Source organism: Taudactylus pleione, unplaced genomic scaffold (assembly GCF_031769625.1).
Source record: "Taudactylus pleione unplaced genomic scaffold, aTauple2 ptg000105l, whole genome shotgun sequence".
Lineage (NCBI taxonomy): Eukaryota > Metazoa > Chordata > Amphibia > Anura > Myobatrachidae > Taudactylus > Taudactylus pleione.
In genome coordinates, this window is record NW_028284507.1 from 832,399 (window position 1) to 852,066 (window position 19,668).

General features: G+C 46.2%; 1 protein-coding gene across 2 annotated transcripts in view; it reads right to left on the reverse strand.

Annotated features, from left to right (window-relative positions):
- The window catches only part of PROM2 (prominin 2), a 71,211-nt gene extending 53,359 nt beyond the window's left edge, over window positions 1–17,852 (reverse strand). For both annotated transcript variants that reach the window (XM_088470861.1, XM_088470862.1), the window contains exons 1-3: window positions 17,539–17,852; window positions 7,908–7,957; window positions 6,074–6,264 (exon numbers count right to left, since the gene is read on the reverse strand). In XM_088470861.1, coding sequence (XP_088326987.1) covers window positions 6,074–6,264; window positions 7,908–7,957; window positions 17,539–17,794 — 497 coding nt within the window. In that variant the 5' untranslated portion in view covers window positions 17,795–17,852. The remainder of the gene's footprint in view (window positions 1–6,073; window positions 6,265–7,907; window positions 7,958–17,538) is intronic.
- Between the last annotated feature and the right edge of the window lie 1,816 nt (window positions 17,853–19,668).

Genomic DNA, 19,668 nt, shown 5'->3' on the forward strand with positions numbered 1-19,668 from the left:
TCCCAATGGACATAGATCTGAAGAGATGCAAAGCTGTTGGTATGCAACTTGTCAGCTCAAGTGGCATGTGATGCAGTGATGGCTTCTCCTTCAGTTTCTCCAGCAAGTGCATCTGCCGAGAAAAAACTAAACTTTCCCAAAAGACCCACTGGTGATGCAGATCAGTCAACACAACCAAATTTTGACATCTGGTCAGGTCTCGAGGAATTGCTTACATTTAATGAGACCTCTACCATGACTCAATCTGATATGGTCACTATTCAAAGAATGGTTGAGGACTATTTTACATTTTTTTATGATAGCATCCATATAGGCATGTCAGACAGTCTGTTTGACTACTGGCAGGAAAAAAAGGCAATTTGGAGGCCCTTGCACAAACTAGCTTTGTTTTACTTGAGCTGCCCACCATCCAGTGTGTACTTAGAAACAGTTTTCAGCACAGCCAGGAACCTTGTCAGTGATCTGTGTAGGCGACTACTTCCTCAAAGTGTGGAAAAGATGATGTCCATTGAAATGAAGTACAAATTCAATGCCAATAACATCCAAAAATTACAGAGGCATCTGTAGTGGTGGATTTCAGCGGGGATGAATTAATATTGTGTGAAGATGATCTACACACTGATGAGGGTGAGGAATTGGATGATGATGGCGACAACATCTTGCCTCTGTAAAGCCAGTTTGTGCATGTAGAGATCATTGCCAGCAATGTCAGCTGCCAGTTGGTAGCTTGTTTTGTGGGGACCCAAACAAACCAAAAAGCTTCATGATTGATATTGTTGATGAAGGTGTTGGTGGTGAAGATGGCAGGTGCTTGGATCTAGTAGAGAGAAGGGAGCTAGCTGACACTGGACTGCTTGTTGGTACTTTTTTAGCCACAGTTTCTGAAATTTGAAAAAACTTTTTGGATGGATGCGCTGCACATGACGTAACAGGGAGGAGATTCCCAGATGGTTAAGGTTGCTACCTCTACTTACTCTGGACCTCATTCAGAGTCGGTTGTTAGTTGCAAGTGGTCGCACTGAATCAGGGCGGCCGCTTGCATCCTGATTCATCGTGACCATTGGGGCTTACGACCAGACCCTAAGGTTGGGTCTGGGCACTCGTAAGCCCCAGGGAGCTTCCTGATCGAGCAGGAAGCTCCCCACTGACATCAGCAATGATGTCAGTGGGGCCGCCCCCAAACGGCAAGCGCTCTGGCGGGACCACCTCAGTTTGGGCAGGCACGCCCCCTGCCCGCCTCCCAAATGGGGCGAGCTGTCACTCACCATCGACAGCTCGCCCCGTCTGCTGCGAGACCCATAGCGATGGAGTGTCCATCGATAGCCGGGTCTCGCGCATGCGCATGACGGAGCCGGTTCCGTCGTGCGCATGCCCAGTGGGGCAACATCGACTCGGTTGTGAGCACTCCAGCTTGCGACCGACTCTGAATGACCCCCTCTGTCTTTACAAAGGGTACAGATGGCTTGACAATTGTTGTCCACATTTGGGTAGAAATAATTCCACACATAAGAAGTGGATTTTTTTATCTTGTTCTCAGGCATGACAATGGGCTTTCCTTATCATGGACAACAACTGTTTTTTCCACTGGTTCCTGATTTACACAAATAACATCCTCATCAACAACATCCTTATTAGCGTCAGCTACACAAATATCCTGCTCATCCTGGTGAACTTCCACAGAAGCATCCTTGATTTCTATGTCAGCATGTTCGCTTGTGCCCACATTATCATAAGAGGCAGAACCACCGGTCATAAATAAAGGCCAAGGCCTTAACCTTCCCTTGCCACTTTGTGGGTGAAAGGCATATTTCCAATTTTATGTCTTTCTGCAGCTAACTTTCCCTTTGATGTTTTTTTCTTTACCACTGTAAAAGATTGGTTCTTGATTTTTAGATGCCGACTTAAGCCCTTTATGCCCTTAGGCATTGGTTGTAGTAGATGATGTAGATGGACTAGTTTTGTCATGACTGGTGGCACTGGCAGCAGCTCCAGCACTAGTATGTGGTTCCTGCTCTCCTCTCAACTGATCGTTCTCCATATCAACAAACACAAATGAAGTGTGGTACAGCACACCTGTCAATTTGTACCAAATTTAAATATTACACTGCGGTATCAATGACCTACAGTGTCACAAGATTTTTTATGAATAAGAAAAGAATAACAATGCGCTGCCACTTACAGTGATGTCATTATGTTTTATATATAATGTATGTTATTTAGCACTTTGTTTTGGTCTTGTAGTTGGCGCGTAGACTAATCATTTATTCACGATTGAGGAAAGAAGTGAAAAGTTGAATATTACATTGCGCTACCACTTAAAGTGCTATGCTGCGCTTATTTTATAAATAAGAATAACACACTACGCTACGACTTATAGGGGTCTATTTACTAAGCTTTGTTAGAGATAAAGTGAATGGTGATAAGGTTATGTTTGAAAAATGACAGAAGCTGATTGGCTGGTACCTTATTACCGTTCACTTTATCTCCTAACAAAGCTTAGTAAACAGACCCCTCAGTGTCACAATACGTGGATGATAAACTGCGGCACTTTTATTTTTTTTTACACTGTGGAAGACCACCCCTGATTGACAGAGCACCCCCCTGGACAACACAGCACCCCTTTATAGACTGCAGCCCTAGCCCCTTGATGGACAGGAAAACACAGCAGCATCCCTTATGTATAACACAGTAGCAGTCCCTTGACAGACAGGACAAGTGACACAGCAGCACTCACTGAAGCCTCCCTTTATATACTGCAGCCCCAGTCCCGTTATGGACAATACAGCAGCAGCCTTCAACCCCAGACCGAGACAGGACAAGTTGGACAACACACTGACACAGATAGTGACAGCAACACGTTTGTTCAGTTCACCATCTACACCCGGAGTGAAAATAACGGCGATCACCGGGACCTTTATAGAATCCAAAACCTGCGAGAATCTGATAGCGGGAGGATGAAGTTTTGCCTCATTTTGAGATCCGAGTCAGCCGGGAAACCCGAGCCGAACTCGGTTCTCGTCTCAGATCTAGAAGTTCTCTACCGGCAACCCATACCCATCCCGTTTTTCTGTCAAGGTAAAACATCTACTAGACTCCACTGGAACAGTGCTCTGAAACCAATACTTTTGAAGCATTTGAAATACAGCAAATACAGAAAGACATGGTGCTCCCTTTTTATAAAGTTACCTTAAAACACAGGTCAAAGCTGGCATTATAGTATGAGCTTTAAATAGTGGAACCTATACAATGGTTTCATACCTAATCCTCAAGTATCACCAAACTGGTCATGTTTTCAGGATTTCTTTAATCATGCACAGGTGAGCTGGGTCTGTAAGTATCCCAGTCATACCTCCCAACCACCCAGGATAGTTCCTCTTTTCGGGCACTGTTCCTTTGTCCCCCCCATGGGTAGCAGTGTCCCACGTGCAGGGGGGAGGTTGGGGGAGAACTCGATCACCGCTGCTCTGCACAGTGCTGGGGGTGAGCCTGGGGGCAGCCCAGCTACTCGGGGAGCAATGGGTATGCCCCAAGGGTGATGGAAATGGTGTTGTGATGCGAGGTCATGCCCCCTTACTCACAAGGCCAAGTCCCCTTTTAGGATACGCGCCTTCGCACCCTTTCGAAGTCCTTCTTTAACGCTCCCATATGATGGGAGGTACGGTCACACTGGTTTACACAGACAAATTCTGAAATCATGACCTGTTAGGGTTACTTGAGGATCTGAAATGTAATCCACTGAACTGATTCACTCCAATGCACTTTGTATATAGAATATAATGTGCAGTAAGTCAGGGAAGTGTTAAAAAGGAGTGGTACAAATTGGGAGCACAAAGGAGACAAAGGGCCCGATAGACATAATGCCGATGTTATCGCAAATGGGTGATGTCTTTTCTACTGCGCAGGGGCGGACAGATTACAACACATTTCTCGTGCGCCTCCCTCTCCCCTCCCTTTCTTCTCCCTCTCCCCTTACTTCAATGCGAGCTGGAGGTAAGGAGGGTGGGCGGGATTTTATCCTCTGTGACATGTAGGGAGCCTGGCAGCCAACACACCAGCGTACAGAAGGGGTTTTGTTGGTAGAGTCCGCACTAGTCAATCAGTTGTATGATGTTATGATGATTATAGAATTAATTACCAAAAACCAACATACCGGTCTTAACTAAAATAAAATAAAGTAAGACTTATTCTATAGTTGGTGGTGCTACCAGATAACATTTGTGAGAGTCACAATTTAAACTGTTTTTGCAAAGGAGCAGAAGAACAAATATAGTCTCACTGGGGCACTCTTAATGAATTTACATGGAAAAAAATAGAGAACGAAAGATGTAAATGTAGAGAATGTAAAATTTAACCTTTAATACATATCTTTTAAAAGGAGTGTATTAACGGATACACTTCTATATAAAGGCAAATCAGGTGACCAAGCCTGTAGAGGCGAAACGCGTGTCCACCCGACGGGCTGTTATTCTCAACAGTCCACATGATAGACCACCAACAGCCGCACTTCTGCCTATAATTTTTACACAAGGTATCACTTCTTTCACTATCCCTATAGCACTCTCTCATTCAAGCCAGACTGATACTCTCCCTCTGCAATGCTTCCTTAGTAACAGAGGGGAGACACTGTCAGGAGCGGGGACAGCAGAAGCGATTTAACTGTTGTTTCCCTGGGGATTATGGCCCTGATTCAGAGCCGGACGCTCTGACCAGAGCGCTCGCTCTGAATCAGGGCCCTCCTCCATTAAAATGGAGCGTCCTCCTGGACTCTCGTATAGCTGTGGGTCACCACCCACAGCATATACGAGCGTGCAAAAAGATGGTCGTGATGGTCTTGACCATCGTGACCATCGGACTTGCGAGGGAAACCCTGCGGTCGGGTTTCACAGCTGCAAGGCCAGGAGTGATTTTGGCTCTATCAGAGCCAACATCACTCCCACTGACATCACTAGTCAGCTTCAGACGGTAGGCGTTCCCATGGGAACGCCTCCGTCTGGCAGGCACGCCCCCGGCACGCCCACCAAAGGGGGCGTGCTGTCAATTAACATCGACAGCACGCCCCCTTTGGTGTAAGACCCCGAGCGATGGAAAGCCCGTCGCTCACCAGGTCTCGCGCATGCACACGACGGAGCTCCCTCCGTCGTGCGCATGCGCAGTGGGGAACATCGACCCACTTGCGAGCGTACTGCCGCTCGCGAGTGGGTCTGAATGACCCCCTATGTTTACTTCTCTCTCATTCCTTGTTCGATTTGTATAGACAGGGGAAAGTAGAAGTTGTATAACATTTCTTGTCCCCAGGTTTTTCTTTAAGTGTATCTGTTAATACACTCCTTTTAAAAGCTATGTATTAAAGGTTAAATTTTACATTCTCTACATTTACATCATTCGTTCTCTATTTTTTCCATGTAAATTTGTTAAGAGTGCACCAGTGAGACTATATTTGTTCTTCTGCTCCTTTGCAAAAACAGTTTAAACACACCAGCGTACCCTGCTTAATGGTCGGGCCAGCACTGGCTGCGATTGTCTTGCGATGGCCGCATAGAGGATTTATTTGCGATGTGATTGACAGTCAGAAATCATGTGTGGGTGGTAACCGGGGGTGGTGACTCAAATGCAGACGTGTCGCAACCTTTTTGGGGGCATGTGACAGCCTGTGTCTGCGATCCTGTATGCAATTGTTAAGGCTCCGGATTCTGACCATAGATTTACTCGGAAGTCTGAGGATGGACCGATGATTGTGTCCTTGTATGCAAGTGGCAGATTTGCAAAACCGCAGTACAAACCCCGGCGGCTGGGACATTTGCATATTTTTCCACAGCCGCAGTTGCAACATTATTTGCGACCATCTCTGAATCAGGCCCAATGTACATGAGCTGCAGCTCTGCTCCACCAATTGTATTTTTACATATAGCTGACTGCGTAGAATAAATGTGACATCACAACGAGGCGTAGGAGTCACGGTTATTATGTGGGGTACAGCAAAGATCAAAAGAAGTTAGGCTGTGTGCAGTATAACCCATTACATTTGTAGAACTGTCCATTGTCATTACATGGTGATATATCAGTTGCCACTTACAACAAAAAGCAGAAGGTGAAGAGGAGGCCGAGGAACACCGGCGTGGGCTGGCAGAGAGCACCCTCGCACTGTAAGACCCTTCTCCCACGGCAATGGAAGATGCAGAAAATCAACCCGAACACCAGCATAAATATGGAGAAAAGAATTGTGATCACAGCACATGTCACGTATCCGGCCTCATACTTCACCAGCTGCAATAAAAAGAGAAATCTTACTGGTACAATAGGCTGGGGCCCAATGTACAATCACGTTATTTGTAAGTTCACTGGTACATTAACTTACTGTATAAACTTATACCAGAACATGTAAGTCATGTGTTGCGCAGCGCAACTGAACGTCTTGCATGTTATCAGCCTGTAAGCTAATCTAGAGTCTCATAATATTGATCTGATCTAAAAATCGCCCAAATAATCATCGTAATATATTTCACTCACAGTTCTTAAAGGAGAACTCCACACAAACCTGTGCAAAAAGCTAACATTTGTACAGTATATAGCAAACAAACATTATACTAAAGGTACTGTATATCCTGCTCTGGTAATGTCACTGACTTGCACACACTACATTGCCAAGCCCCATAACCAAATTTTAAGTGGGTCCAGTGCTGTCCATTTTCCCAGGGCTTCTGCCAGAACCATTGCTGGGCGCATCCTAAGAATGTACTGGGTGCCTTTACAATCAGTGGGAGACATGGTGGGAGTCTGTACAAGCAACAGAGGGCCTGATTCAGAGTAGGGATGTGCAGGCAGGGATAGGTTCGAAGTTGCACACCGAGTTCGGATTTTTCCCTCCAAAAATTGGGTCTAAGAAAGAGGCAAAACATCATCTTCCATGGAATTTTGTCCAGGAATGATGACGTTTTGCCTCTTTCTGAGACCCGATTTTTGGAGGGAAAAATCTGAACTCGGAGTGCAAATTCGAACCTATCTGAGCCTGCACATCCCTAATTCAGAGGTGTCTGCTATTACAACTCGCACGCAGACTGAGCTATTGTTTGCCATTGTGCATACATATGCATCGCAGTGCGAGTGCGCAAAGGCAGCTGTGCGATCCCGCAGCAATCGCCGTGTGAGCCCGCAGATCACGGAGGCCCATTGCAGATTGATTGACAGGAAGTGACCATTTGGGGGTGTTGATGGGGGGTAGTTAAGAAAACGCAGGCGTGCCTGGGCGTTTGAACGCCGTTTCATGGGCGTGCAAAAATTAGCCACTGCATGTGCATACGCAGCCCTGCATGGCAGAAGAGCTCCCTAGGCTGCCCTTCTGCAAGGGTAAAATGGCCACCGATGTCCTTTGATGTTACCGATATTCATGCGTGCATGTGAGCGCGCATGCAAGTACGAAGGCAGCAGTGGGCGTCTTTATGCTCGGATGATCTTTGCAAACATTAGCATATTTTTACAGCTGCGTGCGTGGGAGAGCGCGGCTGCGTACGCATTAGCGTCCAACTCTGAATCAGGCCCAGAGTGCCATTGCAGACACATAAGACGGCTGAAACATGAGCAGTATCTGTGCCGCCCCCTCAGCCTTGCGCTCTGGGTGGCTACATTAGTCAGACACCCCTAGTTATGACTCAGGCCTCCACTCTGCTCATGTTTCAGCTTCACTGCACGTGTGCTGGAAGGATAGTTGCAGGAAGAAGCATCTCCAGGGCTATATGTAGCCATTTCACCTTATGTACCTTACACCAGCACTGCGTGCTAAACAATGTTCCTACAACGGCCTAGCTTTTATATTCTAAGCTGATCATCTTGTAATGTATTTCTAACCTTTACAGGAGATTACAGACACCAGTGATGCTACTTCTTACTGTACACTACAAGTCATTACTCACTTCAGCAGTTTCCAAGGATGAGGTATTTGTGAGAAGCACACGCAGCAATTCTAGGAAATAAAATATATTAAATGTAACTGGGATAGATAAATTAAAATGATATACAGTATTTCAGATTAATAGCAGTAAATATATGGCAAATGTGCTTTCTTGTGTAACGCATTGGATTCCTCACAGTACATTTATAGCTAAACTGTATTTTAGTTAGAGATGTGCGTCGACCCCCGTTTTTTGGGTTTGGTTTTGAAACTGGTTCCCCCCTGGTTTTGGATCTGGATTGGTTTAGCCAAAACCTCACCTCCATGTTTTGTTTTCGTGTTTTGGTTTTGGATCTGGATTTTTTTCTTATAAAACCATAAAAACAGCTAAAATCACATAAAATGGGCCTGTTTTTGTTCCTACAGTATAATTAACATTTATTTCCAGTAATTTCCAATAAATTTTGACCACCTCACAATATTATTTGCTTCACCTAGTTAAGGCCAAAAGGTTGTATCCAGCTAGCTGGCTGACTAAGCTAAGTGACACAGTGGGTGGCACTAAGCAGTTCAGCTTCTAATTTCCAACACGGATACAGTGGGTTATACAGTGTGGGTTGGATACACCAATAGGGCACTTACTGTGACAGCAGTGTCGGCAGAGCGGGGTTGCTGACGGTGTCCTCAGTACATGGAATGGCAGTGCTGCGGTGCTGGCAGTGTCATCAGTGAAGGGTACTGGTGATGTCGGCAGTGCGGGGGTGCCAGTGGTGTCTTTGGTGTAGGTTTGGTGTAGGTTTGCTGGCTGTGTTGGCAGTGTGGGGGTGCCAGCAGTGTCTTTAGGGCAGGTTTGCTGGCTGTGTCGGCAATGCGGGGGTTGCTGGGGGTGTCCTCAGTACATGGAATGGCAGTGTGGTGGTGCCAGCGTTGTCTTTAGTGCAGGTTTGCTGGCTGTGTCGGCAGAGCGTGGTGGCAGTGGTGTCCTCAGTGCAGGTTTGCCGAGTGTGTCGGCAGTGCAGGGGTGTTCTCAATGCAGGGTGCCGGTGGTGTCGGCAGAGCGAGGGTGCCAGCAGTATCCTCAGTGCATGTGTGCTGACGGTGTCGGCAGTGCAGAGGTGTTGGTGTTGTCCTCGGTGTGGGAGTGTCGGCAGTGTCAGCAGTGTGGGGGTCGCTGATGGTGTCCTCACTACGTGGGGCAGGAGTGCCGGCAGCTGTGGTGTCGGCAGCGGGGGATGCTGCCAGTGGGGGTGCTGGCTATGTCGGCAGCGGGGGGGTGCCGGCGGTGTCAGGCGGCGGGCGCCATCTTCTTTTTCTCTCTCTCTGTGCATTTTCAATGGGCTTAATGCTGATTGCCTGAGAGCCGTGACAGATGGCTCTCTCAGCCAGGGTCGAACTGGCCCACAGGGATACAGGGGAAATCCTCGGTGGGTCCCACTGCCTGAGGGCCCCACCTCTTCTAATGTCAGGTTTCAGACAGTGCACTCAAATTATACATTGTTGCTCTATTACATGGTCAGTTACCTGGTAGAGCAGGACCATGGATGAACAGACCATGCACTGTAGTATCCATGTTGTCTGCATGCTATGTCCTCTATAATGGCTGGCCAAGCATCCATGTTAGCTGGCCACACCCCTTAAGGATGGGCCCCTACCACTGCCTTTCCCCGGTGGGCCCTTCATGCCCCAGTCCGACACTGCTCTCAGCCAATCAGCGTTAAGCCCGTTCAAAACAAAACATTGCGACCCGACAGCGGGGTCACGGGGTTTTACCTCGGGTGAGGGATCCGGGGCAGGCAGGGAGATCCGAGCTGCGCTCGGATCGCCCCAGATCCCCGAACTTCGGGTGGGTTAGGATCTCTGAGATCCGAACCCGCTCATCTCTAATTTTAGTGCAAAAGGAGCACTGAATCTCATCAAGCCACCACGAACGTACTTGTATCTGTCAAGTGCAAGATAGACAATAAAAACAATATCTGATTGGCTGCCGTGGTTTATTCCGTATTTTGCAGATAAATGCAGTGTCACTACTGTCCATGAACATTACTGTATAATTACAGTACTTACTGTGTAATTACTATATACTGAAGCCTATAGTACTGCACTCATCTCTCCTTAAGGCAAAGTTAAATAGGTTACTGCATTCATCTGTTTTCAGGATCAGACATTAAATAGCACTCCGTTCATATCTTCTAATCTTCTAGAGACCGGGCAGTAAATTCATACCAGGAGCCTGGAGACAAGATAGTTGTTGGTGCACCCCTCTGCTCACATACACTACCAACACTCCAGTCCCAGCAGCACTCAAACAAGCTCCCCCACATTCACTATTAACACCCCAGAAGCACCCATTCACACACTCTCCTCTTACTGCATTCACTAGTTACAACAACCCAGCAGCACCCAGACACACATTCTTCTACCCCTGCATTCATTGTCAGCACCTTAGCAGCACCCAGACACACTCACATCCCACAGCAATCACTTCCAACACCCCAGCAGCATCTAGTCAGTTGCTCCTTCTACTGCATTCACTACCAACACCCCAGCAGCACCCAGACACACACCTTTTCCCTCTGCCAGGGCCGCAACTAAGGGGGGGCTGGAGGGTCATGTGCACCGGGTGCCAGATTTCGGGAGCACTGATGTCCAGTGTGGTGCCACAATTATCAGTAGCAGTGCACCCAGCTCTTCCTCTCCGGGCGCACTGCTCCCATTACACATGCTTGCTGCTGTTTGCCCCTTCTGGTCCGCCGCCTCCCCTGTCTGCTGCAGTGTCTCTTGGGGCTGGGAAAGACGTCTCTCCCAGTCCATACTCACAGTGCCCTGTGCCACAATTAGAGCTCCAGTCCACACAGCGCTGCTGCCGCCTCCAGTACCCTGCTGTGCAGGAGCCGGCAGGTAAGGTTGCTGGCGGGGAGACGAGAGAGGCTGTATAGTGAGGGAGCACTGTACAGTGAGGGGCTGTGCTGAGGAAGACTGTGCAGTGAGGGGCTGTGCTGAGGAAGACTGTGCAGTGAGGGGCTGTGCTGAGGAGGGCTGTAATGAGGGCTGTGCAGTGAGGAGGGATGCAGTGTGTGGGACCCTTGATAAGGAGGGCTGTGCAGTGAGGGGCTGTGATGAGGGATTTGCAGTGAGGGGCTGTGGTATGAGAGGCTGTGATGAGGAGGACTGTGAGGGGAGAGGGTACTTCTGTGCTTTTAATGGCAAGTAAAATTATTATAAAGAGAGGGAGTTTGGGGGGGTACAGTAAAACAATCAGTAATATCAAAACATGGAGGGGGTGCCAAATGACTACCTTGCCCCGAGTGACAGAAATCCTAGTTTCACACACTCTCTCCCCTGCTTTCACTGCCAACACCCCAGCAGAACCCACACACTCACTGCCAACACCCCAGCAGAACCCACACACTCACTGCCAACACCGTCAAATTCCGAAAACACATAATTTTCAGAATTTGATGAATAGCCTAATTTCTACATCCCCACACTAATGACAGTATGGGGAGTGTGGAAATTAACTTAACCAGGAGATATCGCCCTCCCTGCATTTGCTGCCATGCCAACAGCACAAAGACACACACACCTCCCACAATTTACTATCAACCCCCCAGCACACAAATACTACCTGTTGCTGATCAGGGTTTTCCGTTCTTGCTATTTGCTGCTCCCACAGACCCAGCGGAGGGATCAGGTTCAGACTCCATGTTCTTTCAGGTAGGCTTAACTCCCTGTTCCAAGATGGCCTCCGAGCTAAGTGCTACAAATGCACGGTGCCATTTTGTCTCTGTGTTAGAGCACCACAGTGGGAGACAGTTGTCTTTCACTTAGCTCCAGTAAGACCTGTGATTACCTGTATCCAAAGCATTTCCAGAATCCTGCACGGCTATCCGCAAGCTGCATACACTCACTGGCTAGTGACCTGTATGACATCTCGTTCTGCTGAAGCTCTTTTCCATGGGGTATATAAACTAATGCCTGATTTTAATCAATATTGATTGGTTTAAAATAAACCATCATCATTGTTGTATTTCTGGGGCTACATCACGCATTTACTAATACTTTAAAACCAAATCAATAATTAACTGTTAGTAGTGTGTGATTTAGGGGCCTATTCATCAACACTAAAAAAATCGATAAAGGTAATTAGGTTTAGAACTCGCATGAGTTCTATCTAATTACAGGAGGAATTCATCATTCCTCCTCCCCATAACTATCTATTCCGAAAAGCTGTAATTTTTTTATTTTTTCTAAACTTTACTGTGTATTCCCGGGAGAACACAGAAAAGCAGCCTGAGAAGCGACCAGAGTGACGGAAGGAGCCTGCGGAGGACCTGCTTAGCTGAAAGCAGGTAAGTATATCCCGTTATACGCCACCTGAAAGTGGCGTAGAGCAGCACCATCAAATTCCGAAAATACATAATTTTCGGAATTTGATGAATAGTCTAATTTCTACATCCCCATGCTAATGTACTAATGTACGGGGAGTGTGGAAATTAACGCAGGCGGACTTTACCAGGAGATATCAGTGATGTGTTAAGTGTCTTCATGAATACTAAAAAAACGGTAATTAAGGAAAATATCCTTAAAACCGTTATTTTAGTGTTGATGAATAGGCCCCTATATTGCACTGCACATATCTCTCCTGAATTGAGCACATTATGGGGCCTGTTCATCAACACTAAAATAATGTTTTTAAGGACATTTTCCTTAATTACCGTTATTTTAGTATTCATGAAGACACTTAACACAGAAGATATTACTGATATCGCCTGGTTAAGTCCACCTGCGTTAATTTCCACACTCCCCATACATTAGTATGGGGATATGGAAATTAGGCTATTCATCAAATTCCAAAAATTATGTATTTGCGGAATTTGATGGAGTTACTATACGCCACTCTCAGGTGGCGTATAGCGGGTTACTGCTATCAGCGTGAGCAGGTCCTCCTTCGGCTCCCTCCGTCACTCTGGTCGCTTCTCAGGCTCCGTCTGCTGTGCTGACACTCAGGGCCGCCGACAGCTGCGCCGGGCCCAGGTGACAGGGAGGTGGAATAATCGCGGGTGGCATAGCCATGCCCCCTTAGAAGAAATTTTTTTTGTAGCGCCGCAAAGCGCCACTGCACACTGGGTAGAGGGGGCGCTGTGTGCCCCTCAGCTCGTGCACAGCCAATGGGGGGCACGATCAGCATGATCTCTCCCTACATAGGCATAGGAGACTGCTCCGGCTGCTGCTTTAGCAATCACGAGCAGTCTCCCAGTGCAGCCCAGTACACAGCAGCGTGTGCTGGGTTGCTGTGACGTAAGAGGGAGGGGGAGCGGAGCCAGACCCGGGCCCCCGTCGGGTCCCTCCAGCAAGCCTGGGTAATTAGTACTCGCTCTCCCCCCCCCCTCTCGGTGCCCCTGGTGACACTGTGTTCTCCTGGCAGAACACAGTAAAGTTTTTAAAAAAAAACGTTTATTCGTCATAACTAAAATTTCTCTGGAGGTAATTAGGTTTACAACTAGCATGGAGTTCTAACTAATTACCAGAGGAATTCATCATTCCTCCTCTCCATAACTATCTACTTCGAAAAGCTGTCATTTTTGCGATGACAGCTTTTCAGGAAATAGATACTTTTCCCTGCCTGCTCTACCTTACCGCAGCTGTAATCAGTGCTGCGCATGCGCTGTTACATCCATAAAACCAGCGCATGCGCAGCACTGCCTACAGCTGCGGTAATTTTGTGTGTCTCCCCCAACCCCCCTCTGCACACCTCCCCTCCCCCCCCTGACTTACCTGCCTGCTGCGGCGCCTCCGGCTCCGTCTGCTATGCTGACACGTGTTCTCCCAGCAGACCACAGTACAGTTTATAAAGTTTTTTTTTTTCTAAACTTTATTGTGTTCTGTTGGGAGAACACAGTGTCAGAGCAGCCAGAGGAGGGACCAGAGCGACGGAGGGAGACGCCGGGGGAGCTGCCCAGCTGAAAGCAGGTAAGTGTCACCTGCTATTCGCCACCTCACAGTGACGGATAGTAACTCTATCAAATTCTGAAAATACATAATTTTTGGTATTTGATGAATACCATAATTTCCTTATCCCCATACTAATGTATGGGGAGTGTGGAAATTAATGCAGGCGGACTTAACCAGGAGGTACAGTATTAGTGATGTCTCTTGTGTTAAGTGTCTTCATGAATATTAAAATAATGGTAATTAAGGAAAATGTCCTTAAAAACGTCATTTTAGTGTTGATGAATAGGCCCCTATATTACACTGCACATATCTCTCCTGAAGGGAGCAGATTATATTACACTGCACATATCTCTCCTGAAGGGAGCAGATTATATTACACTGCACATATCTCTCCTGAAGGGAGCACATTCTATTACACTGCACATATCTCTCCTGAAGGGAGCACATTATATTACACTGCACATATCTCTCCTGAAGGGAGCACATTATATTACACTACACATATCTCTCCTGAATGTAACACATTATATTACACTGCATATGTCTCTCCTGAAGGTAACGAATTATATTACACTGCACATATCCAGGGCCGGATTTACCGCTAGGCAACCTAGGCGTTCGCCTAGGGCCCAGCGGTAAATGCCCCCTCCCTCAGCGGGTCCCAAGGGGCCCGTAGACGGGCCCCCTCCCTCCCGAAATCCGGCCCTGTGTATAAAGCTGCTGCTGGGACTAACTACTGCCCGGACGAGGAGAGGACACACACACGTCCGGTGCCCTGCTCCTATCAATAGGGGGAGGAGGCGGAGTCACGGGCCAGCCGGCGGCCCTACCACCAGCAGAGCTTGTGCCTCATTCAGGAGGCTTGGATAGATCCGTGAGGGCGACATGATGTCATCACGTCACGTCACATTTATACTTACAATTATTGGCGGAGCCATGAAGGACAGACCGAAAACGTATGTCCCCGGCAGGTATGTTTACTTTAATGGCACTAGCGAGTAGGGGAGAAAGGTGCTGTGATTTGGGAGGGGAGGGTAGATCTCTAACTGCCAGTGACACCCACGTTAGAGGCCACGCCAGAGGGGGTGGCTGGGTGTGTGGCGTCCTCCGCTCTCCCCTCATGTGTGATGGGCCCGGCCCCAGCCGGGGACCCCCCCACCTCGCCGCACCTTACGTGCGGCGGCAGCACCACTACCACTAGGTGAGCGCGGCTAGGGGGCATCACCACCGGCTCCGAGCCCGGCGCCACTGTTGGTCTGCCGTCTTTCGCAATGCCCGCCTTGTCATGCCCCCTCCCTCACCGCTTGGCCTAATGTGAGACGCCCCACCGGCTCTCCTGTGAGGTGGGCAGTAACTGGCTTAGGGCCGTATTAATTAGGCTGCGAAAACGGGTTATCGGAAATAATTTATCGCCGTTGACGTAATTTTCGCCTGTTTCACTTATCCCCATATTCAATTACAAAGACTTTTTTCGCAGGTGCGAAAAGTCTTTGTTAGAAAACATGGTTAAGTGTTCACCATGTAATACATGGCAAAAAAAAGTTCAGAATTGGGGTTTAGGGGTGCAGGCTTAAAAAAAATAGTCTGCAGCCCTGGGAGTGTCTTCTAAAAGTAATCTGTGTCAAAAAATAAAAAAAAAAATCCTCAGGACACCCCAAAAACTGTACTTTAATTTCAAAGAATTCAGGTCATAGCGGCAGGTGCATTTTTGAAGAATTTTCAAAAATGACTTTAGGGACTTAAAAGTATGCTCGTACCCATTTTCATGTACCCCAAATTTGATAGCTTTTTAAAAAAAAACAAAAAAACTTCCAAGTGCTATTCTTCATTTATGCACCTGCTGCGGCTATTAAAAAACCCAGACTACATTCAGCAGGCCAAATCGGGGGTACCCATAGTGATCCCCCATGTCAGACCATCTTTAGGGGGTTGCCAGAATGATTTCCCGAAAATTCCCAGGACTTTTTGATAGTTACCTTTTCGCCGGATCCTAATTGAATACGGGGATAAAGCGGGCACGCGCCCGATACTTTATCCCAGAAAAAACATCGATGATGGCGAAAAGTCCGACCTCTGACTTTTCGTCTCAAATTGAATATGGCTCTTAGTGTGTGTGCTATGGGGGACATGAGTGAGTTGGGATGGAGGACAGTGTGTCAGAGGGCAATGTGATATTTAATGGGCAGGCAATAAAAGCTATAGAGGGGGCAATCAGCGGGGCCTATCTTGGAAAAGCTTTGCAAAGCTAGGAAAAAGCAAGTGTATTATACATATATAGCTGACGTTTCAAGGCCGCAGTGGACCTTCACCGTGCTGTAAAGAGGCATGAATCAGGAATAAAAATGCAGTGCTATGGATTGAGGGAGGGGGCCCCAAAACTGGTATCTTGCCTAGGGCCCCATGAGCTCTAAATCCGGCTCTCCTGAAGGTAACACATTATATTACACTGCACATATCTCTCCTGAAGGTAACACATTATATTACACTGCACATATCTCTCCTGAAGGTAACACATTATATTACACTGCACATATCTCTCCTGAAGGTAACACATTATATTACACTGCACATATCTCTCCTGAAGGTAACACATTATATAACACTACACATATCTCTCCTGAAGGTAACACATTATATTACACTGCACATATCTCCCCTGGAGGTAACACATTATATTACACTACGCATATCTCTCCTGAAGGTAACACATTATATACCACTACACATATCTCTCCTGAAGGTAACACATTATATTACACTGCATATATCTCTCCTGAAGGTAACACATTATATTACACTGCACATATCTTTCCTGAACGTAACACATTATATTACACTGCACATATCTCTCCTGAAGGTAACACATTATATTACACTACGCATATCTCTCCTGAAGGTAACACATTATATACCACTACACATATCTCTCCTGAAGGTAACACATTATATTACACTGCATATATCTCTCCTGAAGGTAACACATTATATTACACTGCACATATCTTTCCTGAAGGTAACACATTATATTACACTGCACATATCTCTCCTGAAGGTAACACATTATATTACACTACGCATATCTCTCCTGAAGGTAACACATTATATACCACTACACATATCTCTCCTGAAGGTAACACATTATATTACACTGCATATATCTCTCCTGAAGGTAACACATTATATTACACTGCACATATCTTTCCTGAAGGTAACACATTATATTACACTGCACATATCTTTCCTGAAGGTAACACATTATATTACACTGCACATATCTTTCCTGAAGGTAACACATTATATTACACTGCACATATCTCTCCTTAAGGTAAGACATCATATTGTATTATTCTGCATCTTATTGCTAATATATCCTTGCACATATGTTCAGGTTAAGACTTGTCCACAAATTCCTGCTACTTCATGCCGAGACAACGCACTGTCATCATTATCTGTCTTATGTTACATTACAGCTCATCTCTCATTGAGACCAGACTAATTATATGATTTACCAGTACTCAGTGCTGGCCTCTGCCACACATCTCTGACACTGGTATCCATTCACCTCCTATACGGCTCATATAACACTACTGCTTCCGAAATCTGTATCTTTGATGTTTGTATTTCCCTATAAAACTAGATGTCATTCATTGTAAGCTGCCTCGGTCTGCACACATCAAACACCTGTTGTCGGTTCCTCCTACCTTGCGGGAATGGGTTCGGCTGCACTGCACTCAGAAACAGCCCCTGCATCCTATATAGCGGAGCCAGAGCATTAGCATCTCTTCTTATAATAGAAATATTCTGATTGTTTCCCAGTGCATCAAATATCAGTTCCTCAGGGTCAGTGGCCAGCTGGCATGTCTGGGTGGCCACTTGTCCCACGTTATAAAGCAGGACACAAAGCATCCAGTACATGACAAGGTCCAAGGAGCCCACGCTGGAATTCAGAGAACCCATTTTCAGACCAGCTGAAGATGGCACCAATGTCACCGGTCAGATATAAGAGGATCCATAATACAGACACAACAGTCTCTTGCACATCAGTGGCACATCTGTCATTAGCTGAAATGGATCAGTAGCTGAGAGCAGTGACACTCCTAGACCTACTGTCACGGTGAACATATGTTTTGTTGAACCTGATGTACCTGTTTATTTGTGTTGGGAAAGGCCCAGTATTCTGCATGAACATCCCAGACACTGCCTGCAATGCTGAGTCACAAATACCTAGGACAGAGTCTGATTAGTAATTACCAATTACATTCTTTTGAATCATAACTGCTGCTACACTGTTTGCATGCCCGGGGATGGATCATCGCATGAAGTCCTCCGTCCTCAGGCTCATGTTCGGGAAGTAGCTGATTCATGGAGTGGTTTCCTTGGAGAAGTGGTGGTTCAGATAGAAAATAAATCATTTGGAGAACATGGGAAAACCTTCGCATCTGGCTCTCCTGCCTCAGTGTACAAAAGCTAAATTGTCTTCTCACTATAATGGATCTGTACTTATAAAACCAATTTGTGTGCTTATAAAAAAAAAAATAGCCAACAGTAGGCTTGATGCAGATCTGGTAGCAAAATTACTCCAAAAATTGGTGAAAGCAAATATTGCATATTATTGCACATATCTGCACACATGCTGAGACAAGGCCATCAGGCTACATGGCTAGTCATTCACCCTACTAAGAGAACTGGTACAATCATCTTAAGAAGATTATCCTACAAGGTGAATTGATAAAAAAAAACAAGATTAATTACACCCGTAAAACCAACGACATGGAAACACTCCCAATGCTGATACTCTAGGGCACCCTGATTCAAGAAAATGTGGGAACCATTAGCCTAACCCTAATCTCCCTCCCATAGCCTAACACTCTCCTCCCCCTAGTGCCCAACCCTCACCTCCCCTCGCCCTGGCTAACCCTAATCTCGACATTCAGAGACTGTCAACAGTTTAACAGTGGAGTTCAAAGAGGTGGTTCCTTTAATCTATTTGTAGTTACCCCTTTCTGGTGTTTGAATGTCATATAAAGAAGCAAATCTGAATCATAACTTATTTTTTTGGATTCAACTATCACCTCATCATTTACATTAATACCGGCGGACATCTGGATATTAAAATAAATGGCTTATACCATATCCCTTTCAAGCGCAGTATATTACAAGTATGTATATAACCTTGGATTGGGTATATTGATCTGTACTATGGAGGCTTGTCGAATTTATTTCTCCATTTAAAACATATGACGTTCTGGAGTGAACACAAACAAGACCAACGCTGCATTCTGCAACCACCGTAGAACCACGGTGAAAATTGTGTCCAACGTCTTTGATTTACTTTTGATGAGTGAGTGTACATCTATCTCTTTACGTTTTTACACTATATAGTGATTTCTTTTTTCTTCCACATATTTTTGAGGGAAAAAAAATCAGAAAGTGTAACTACAAATAGATTAAAGGAAGCGCCGGAACCACCTCTTTGAGCTCTAGTATTCTTTCCAAAGGGCCTTGTTGAAAGCTCCTGCTGTTCCTGGCTGCATTCGAAATCTATTATTGGACCTCATAGGGAGCAGAGCGCTATCACTCGCATCTTTATCAATTGTTGACATCATAACTGATAACATTCTTATTCTGACTCAATAACCAGGCTGTAAGTGTAAGGCCCCTGAGATAATTCCTGTGTATATCTGTATTGAACCAGTACTTACACCAAGAGACTTTGTCAGACAGTGTCAACTCAACTAGTAAGGCACGTATGAAGAATCCAGCTGAGGGTTTATTTCAAGCTGATATTCTTGTAATTATGCACAACATAGTAGGTGAAAAGATGATAGTTT